Here is a 7,714-nt window from a genome sequence, read left to right as displayed (position 1 = left end):
CAGTTTATTTTATAAATCGAAGCACAATTTTACAGATTCGGTACAGGTTGAGTCACATACACTGATTGAAAGTCTGTGATGTCAAACATGACTAGGTTGTGATAAAAGATTTACTAGGATTTAAACATTGCCTTTAACTTGTGCTTTTCTTGAGAGATCAAACCACTAAGGCTTAAAACCAACTGCAGAAAATTTCTTAAAGTCTACTAGCATGAAAATGACAGGAAACATCTCATCAGGAGTCTTAAACATCATGAACTGTAGAGAGAACTCTAGGTGCAAGCTGAAACTCCAGTTCAGCAACCATGACATGCATCTGAAAGGAAAGAGTGTTCCACTGACTACAATGAATTACTATATAAAGATCAAGGTAACACTTCCTGGTAGGAATTAAAATTACATCACCTGAACTGGTTTATCATGACAAGCATTTTTCACAGTGACTTCATCACTCAAACATTTCAGTTGTGCTGCATGCAGTGTGTCGAAATGAGCAGAAACTGACTTTTGGTGGATGTTCTATGAATCCAAGAAAGACTACAAAAACAACACTGTGGTGTAAAGACTTCATCAGGGGTGACTTTCTAGAACACATTAAAACCTAACTCGGACCTTATGTTCAGAAATATCTCGTCTGTTTCCCCTTTGAAAACACACAAAGGTGATATTCGGGTCATATGATGTGAAGTACTATGATTGCTCTTGGGCAATCATTTTTGTTTGCAGATAAAACGGAAACTATGAAAGCAGGTAAAACTGCAATGCATGTTTTTTAAAGCCATGTCATTTTAAAAAAAAAAGAACAGAAAAAATGAAAGCAGCCGTTATGACAATGACAGCAACCTTTGAAGGGGAAGCTGCACCAAAACCCACACCTCTGTTTCCTGGTAACACGCTTCCTCTTACGCTAATGTCACCTGTTTCTTTTTCTCTGACATGACAGAAAAATGCAAACTTCCTGTTGCAACTACTCTGCAGAAAAAAGTTTAATCAGCAGTGCACATATTCTGACTGCAACTCAAAACTGAAATCAGGTTAAATCAATGTGTTTGCATGTTGGAAATTATCTCTGATTCTTACTATGATATAGTACTGTTTTGATTGTATTTTTTAAAAAGATTCCTGCTTGAATTGAGATGAAAACACAATATTTGATCACTCAACAACACTGCAATGTCAGACATCGATGTTATAGGAGTTCCACAGTTACCACTGTTCATCATACAGGTCAGTATGAGCTTTTCTCAACTTTCTTTTTCTGCCCTGCCAACAAGAATAAACTACAACAATTGTCTTCTCTATTTGCATTTCCCATCAAACTACTGTAGTAAAAATGATGAAGCTTTTTCAAATAAACAGCACAACTGTGTGGTTTAACTGAACACTTTGTCTTTCTAACACTAATTCAATCAAATCATGATATTTCAGTCAGAGGTTTGTTGTAATACATCCTGCAATCTCAATCTTACAATCTTAAACTATTTGTATAATCTACTCATAACACCTGTCTGTATTTTACATCTTGAAACCTTAACGTTCACCTTCGAGTGGATGGCACATTTCTGCCCCAGGCTAAAGAGGCCGACCTCTCAGGTGAAGCAAAAACGCGTCCACGAAATGACAGGTATCCCTTTGCGGCGTGAGGGATCCTGCATGGGCTGGCAGACTGAGACCTCTGCAGCTTCTTTATCCGAGCTGAGAGGTCTCCTCCAGACTGCACTGAGCCACTGGATTTTGTTGAAGCTCTAGAAAGTGATGGAGACCAGAAACTTGATCCCTTTGTGATGAGCGATGCACCTGATGAGAGAATTCATGCTTTTTAAATTGTTATGCTCTAGTACCACAATGTCAAGAAATATGGACCAGAGCGTTTTTGAGTAATATGAGAAGTGTTTAGAAATACATTAGATGTACTTGAGGATCAAGGTAGATATTCAGTATATCTGTAGTTATCAGATTTTCTCTGTATTAAATGTGATGGATCCAAACCTGATGGTGGGTGAGTAATTTGGTCAACGGGTGGGGATTCAATGTCTAAACTCCGACTGTTCCTGACAGCCTGCAGGGAGCGGAGGCTGGTCTGCAGAGGTGACCTGCTCCTGCCTGCTGATGTTCCTGCAAAACAATTAAAAATGTTTCATGGATTCTTGCAAACTTGGAAATGTATTTAGGATTAACTTAATCTATAAAAACTAGATTTAAATTTTAAACCACACAAAAAATCTGTCATCAATGGACACGTTTCATTTAATATCCCATTTCTGGTCATGACTGCAAGTAATTAAGGTGTTACAACTTACTAAGGCCTCTTGTACACAAAATAAATAATATTAATTATTTAGTTTTTAGACCAAAAATAAAGATAATACAGAAAAAAATGTGCACCTTGATTCTGAGCAAGCTTCAGCAGCTTGAACTGGGTGACTTGATCCTGAAGTCTGGCCAGTCTTGGAGTCTGGCAGCCCTGTTTTGCTTCTGATGCTGGAGACTGACAAGAGGTGGAACCACATCCTGGAGTGAAGTCATCAGTGTTTTCTAAGGGGTTGTCAGAGTATGACGGAAACATCACTGGTGACTCATGGTCCCTCTTGGGCGAAGCAGAGGCTGGTGTGGAAATAAAGTCCTGCCTTAAACCTGAAAAATGTGGACCAAAGTTTCCTCAATTTAACCTTCACTGAGAATCAAGTTTTGCAAATGAGATCCTCAAAATCAATCTTCTCTACTTACTGGCTTCCTGCAGTCGAGCCATGGTGCGGACATCTGTGATGTTGTGCAATCTGTAGCTGGTGGTTGTGAAGTCTTCAGAGAGGCTCAAGTTATTGATATCTGTACAGATTCAGAAAACCATACAATGTGAATCCATTTAACTAAAGAGAGTTTTTAAGAACATTTAAAGAGGTTTATGAGTTGCCTACCAATGGAAAGCCTCTCTGCGAAGTTAAAAGGGAACAACAGATATTTTTTTGAAATTTGGCAACCAGTCTTAGTTTATCTACCTTATGAAATTACAGACTTGTTACTAAAAGGTGGAGTGCCTCTCAATTTGAACCTTACTTCATGAATAAGAATTGGATTATCTCCTTTTCCTGTTTTGTCGTTTGCCCTCTCCTCCTCTGAGGAGGGCTTGTGGCATGGTGCCATACTGTATATCTGTTGACCTCTTTACCAATGTGTGTTTTACTACTTAAGCAGCATATGATATGAGATATTACTATCTAGTTGTGAGTCTTGATCTGGGGGCTGTCGGGTCATTATCTTCTTGTTGTGTCTTGTAAATTATTTTAATGCTTTGTCTTTTTTGTCTTTTGTCTTCTTTGTCTTGTACTGATTTGTATTGTTATTTTTTTGTTTTTCTGGTTTATTTTTGTTGCTGTTGATGTCCACTTTGAAAAAAAAAGGCATACGTACTTGAGCCGTCCAAGGTTTTATCCAGTGACAGATCCACTGAGACATCAGCAGCATGTTGGAAAACTGCAGGACGTCTGTGGGAGTTACTGCCTGATCCTGTACATACAGAGGGTGTGCGTGAGGTGAGGAAATACTGAAATCAATACATATATTTTATATTTCAGTAGTAGACTGAATGAATAATATAAATGATTGACCCATTTTATTTTATTTTAGGTATGTTGTCGTTCTGATCACATTTAGCCTGTGGGGAAAAGAAGGTGTAAATGGACCTGGAACATTCCATTTGAACATCACAGTTTGTGCTCACAAAAATCTGTTTGCCAAACTGATAAACATTATGAAATGAAAATGGGTCACTCTAAGCTGCCTGCTTACTCTCATCCAGTCTGTGTATTAGTTGACGACATGCTGCCTCCACTTCAGGACTGGGGTTATCCAGCACTTGTCGACACCAGGTCAGAGCAGACTCAGCTTGATCCTCAAACACCTGCTTCTTTGGAGATTCATATAACCTGAGAAGAAATAAGAAGAGTACTTTCAACTCACACAGTCTGAAGGAGAAGTAGACCCCCTGTTATTAAGTTTTAAAATGCACAGCGGCTTGTTCAGTAAATCAAGCTAAAGTCTGATCCTGACAGATGGCTATTCATCAGCTAGTTTAGTCTTGCTCGAGGTTTTTCCCTGTAAGCAAGTTTTAAATGGCCACTTTTGCCAGGTAGCCGTTCCCTAGTGGATTAATGTTGGGTCAGTACAATTGATACAATCCTGTTCTTTATCACTACATCAGTTTTGTTCTGATTTGTTGTCACATGAATATAAAAAAAACAAGAGATATACTTCTCTAAACTTAACGCAATAACTTTCATCACTACATCAGTTTTGTTCTGATTTGTTGCCACTTTAATTAAAAAAAGAGCTACAAAGAGACCCTCTTATAGCTCTATGGTACCTACCAGCTCTCTTCAGTCTTCCCATCCTGTTCCACATCAAGAATCTCTACTAAATCCAAAGCAGACTCTTGTGGCTCCGGCTCGTCTTTCTTCTCGAGGTCTTTTTCACAATTATAGTTGCACAGCATCCCATTCACAGCACGAAAAGGCTGTGATGATTTACATCCTGCCTTTAAGTTGTCTAGTCTTATTCTAGCGTCCATTGCATATGACTGAGTGCTACAAGTCTTGACTTTTGCTCGCTCAGGGTTCATCCAGATGCCGGAGTATGGATCTGAGTTTTCCTCTTCCTCCAAAGAGCTGTTTTTCAACTCATCGCAGAGAAGATGAAGTTTTGAACCGGTGTCAAACTCCACTGGTGGCTGATGGCAGAAATACTGACTCCAGTTGCTCTCAAACTGGCCTTGATGAAGTTCCATAGTCAGTAAACTCAGTAAAGTCCTCAAACCTTCTCAAGTCTTCAAGTTCTTGTCCAGTTATGTTTGAGTCCTCTTTCATAAAAGTAGCCACACAAGACTCTAAAAAAATCAGACTGAAACACTTCAAACAACTCTTAACGCAACTTGTTTCCTGATATGTGGATATTTCTCTGACCAGGTAGCGACTGTTTAGCTTTGCGACACATCTTTGACCCACATTTGCTGAGTAGGGCTGTTAAGTATAGGCACACAACAGATTGGATGGATTTAGCATCATGAGCTTACCTGGATTAAAGTCAGTTGCCACTAAGAAAGAAAAAGAGGCATTCAGCATCACACCCTCAGGGCTCATAAAGAAAATTTGCATTGCTTTTAAAATTTGTCTAATACATTCTGCTTCCTCATTCTATTTAAAACACTGTTGATGAATTTCTCTGTGTCCAGTATTTATCAGCAGATGTAACTCGTATTTTTCCTCTCATAACCATGAATATGTCAGATAAACTTTTTGCTATTTGGAATCTCACTTTAAAGGCTAATGCTGAATCTGCATGAGTGATTATTTTAAACTAATAGACTCATTCATTATTACATCCAAGGAAGTCTCATTGAGAAGTGTCAGGTGTCGTTCCTCTCTTCTTCTCTCTCCTTCTAACAGGCACACAAACGGATTAAGACAAGATTTACAGCTTCCCTTACAGACATGTGACACCTCAAATTCTCCGTCTTTGTCACTCAAATGTCAGAGATCAAGAGCGACATGTACTTACTTAATGAACTGACCTGGTAACTGATGTTGAGGGTTTGATAAGCATTCACCTTACTATAGCATTTCATTTTCATCTAACTGGTGGAGATTTTTGGGACATTCATTTGAGTCACCTAAAAACAAGTTGGCTAAGGTGGGTGGATGCAGAGATGGATATAACTAAGAAGACTGTCATGGGTGTCAATCTCAGAATTCTGACCTTAATCTCAGAGTTCTGATTTTAACATCAACATTCTGACTTTAATCTCAGAATTCTGACTTTAATCTCAGAATTCTGACCTTAATCTCAGAATTCTGATTTTAACATCAACATTCTGACTTTAATCTCAGAATTCTGACTTTTATCTCAGAATTCTGAGTTTAACCTCAGAATTCTGACTTTAATCTCAGAATTCTGACTTTAATTTCTGAATTCTCACCTTAATCTCAGAATTCTGGCTTTAATTTCAGAATTCTGACCATAATCTCAGAATTCTGGCCATTATCTCATATTTCTGACTTTAATCTCAGAATTTTGACTTTAATCTCAGAATAATCATTAAAAGAATATTGCAGTTGCCCTAATCCTCTTCTGTAGAAAATGTATATTTTAGACAAACATACATTTTTGTTTTTAGTGGGCTCCCACTGGCTGAAATACATTTTGACATTATATGATTTGTGCTGGTAACATTTTCAAAACTGTAATACAACCGTGATGACAAGTTGTAAAGTTATCAGAGACACAATAATTAGATAAGATGTAGACTAACAGGTGTTGTTGCTTGTCCTGTTTGGTTACCATGTCAGCAGTTGGCTCCCTTTCTGTGGTAATGAACCTGTGCTTCTCACTGACGACACATTGATGATTCAAAGTTATCAAAAAAATCATGAAATCTTAAAATTGTGGGCGGCAGACTGTCAATGGGCAAGGTTTTCTTGGCAATCTGCCTAAAACTTAAAACTTTTATAACACTTTTATGCAGTGTTGGATCAGGACTAGGGCACTCATGCATGATAAGTGTCCCAGGCTGAACGCTTTTATGGGCAAATGTTCACCTGTATGTTATATCGCCCCCTACTGGCCACAGGAAGTCATGTCTTACTTTGTGGTGTATTGCTTCTTCTTCTTCTTTTGAGTGTATTTATTTCAAGTGAGCTCAGAAACGGCCTTCACACCTTCATGAGGCATCACAGATCAGACTGTGACCTGTTATTGAAGGGTGTGTCTGTAGCGACACCTCAAACTTTGATGTCTCGCCATGAAAGTAATGTATGGAATGGAAGTACTTATAGCTCCTTCATACAGTGATCAATCTGTTTTAATTTACATACACATGATCAGGGTCCATCCCTCAACACACCTATGGACTCATTTATCTACTCCAGCCATAGCGCCACCCACAGGAAATACATGGTACTGACATTTACATACAATCTCCGATCTCTTCCAAATTTGACATGTTTCATTATGGACCCAGCCTGAACTCATCTATATACACATGTTGGTCAAAGGAATAGCGCCACCTAACGCACACAAGCGGTCTTCACTCTCAGAACATGTTTTTAAAATGCTTGTGATCACAACTCTTTCTTTAATGATCTATGGTGAAGAATCCTTCAGAACATAATTAAAGACACAGCACCACCTACTGGTGACAGGCAGTATTGCAATGTACACTATGCTGATATCTGCATGAGTATGCTCACAGTTTCAGCCTAGGTCTAACAAAGTGCGGAAAAGCAACACCTGCTGCACATCAGGCGGTGGTGCACATCAGGTGGAAGTGCACATCAGGTGGTGGCGAACATCAGGCGGTAGTGCACATCAGGCGGTGGTTGTGCGAGGGCCCGTTCATCGCTGCTTGCGGCTTTAATGACGGCATTGTTGCTTTACTTGCATTATAATACTTTGGTATTAAAGCTGCTGTTGGTAGTCATGATATAAACATCAGTTCTGAGAGAGATTTCGAATGTCGACACTACCCCTCTCCTCTTTGCTGTCGTAACCAGGGGTGAATCTCACTCGGCTGGAGGTGAAGCTTTCAGCAGAGTGTCTGGCACCTGATGGCTGGCTGCAGTATAGGTAAAAAAAATCTGTCTCCCCATTGAATGGGGGAGCAGTCAAACTTTAAAAAATAAATACATGTCGTAGGAATGTTTCTCACATCCGTATGCTGTGGTGA

At 39.1% G+C, this 7,714-nt stretch overlaps 1 protein-coding gene across 1 annotated transcript; it reads right to left on the bottom strand.

Annotated features, from left to right (window-relative positions):
- Positions 1-8: 8 nt before the first annotated feature.
- On the bottom strand, positions 9-4,807 carry LOC117812695 (SLAIN motif-containing protein-like). The gene is made up of 7 exons (XM_034683603.1): positions 4,365-4,807; positions 3,787-3,923; positions 3,409-3,504; positions 2,728-2,826; positions 2,386-2,634; positions 1,990-2,115; positions 9-1,797 (listed from the first exon to the last, which is right to left on the bottom strand). Exons 1-7 carry the CDS (start codon positions 4,778-4,780, stop codon positions 1,538-1,540), a joined length of 1,383 nt encoding a protein of 460 aa, XP_034539494.1. The 5' UTR covers positions 4,781-4,807; the 3' UTR covers positions 9-1,537.
- Positions 4,808-7,714: the final 2,907 nt, after the last annotated feature.

Source organism: Notolabrus celidotus, chromosome 5, assembly GCF_009762535.1.
Source record: "Notolabrus celidotus isolate fNotCel1 chromosome 5, fNotCel1.pri, whole genome shotgun sequence".
NCBI lineage: Eukaryota > Metazoa > Chordata > Actinopteri > Labriformes > Labridae > Notolabrus > Notolabrus celidotus.
This window is presented reverse-complemented; position numbering and strand designations above follow the sequence as displayed.

Excerpts from the sequence above, each read along its gene's own strand:
- LOC117812695 (XM_034683603.1), bottom strand. The coding sequence starts at position 4,780 with ATGGAACTTCATCAAGGCCAGTTTGAGAGCAACTGGAGTCAGTATTTC. Across the intron at positions 3,924-4,364 it reads GGGAAGACTGAAGAGAGCTG|GTTATATGAATCTCCAAAGA; the intron begins GTAGGTACCATA and ends ATTTCTTCTCAG. Across the intron at positions 3,505-3,786 it reads AATACACAGACTGGATGAGA|GATCAGGCAGTAACTCCCAC; the intron begins GTAAGCAGGCAG and ends CTGTATGTACAG.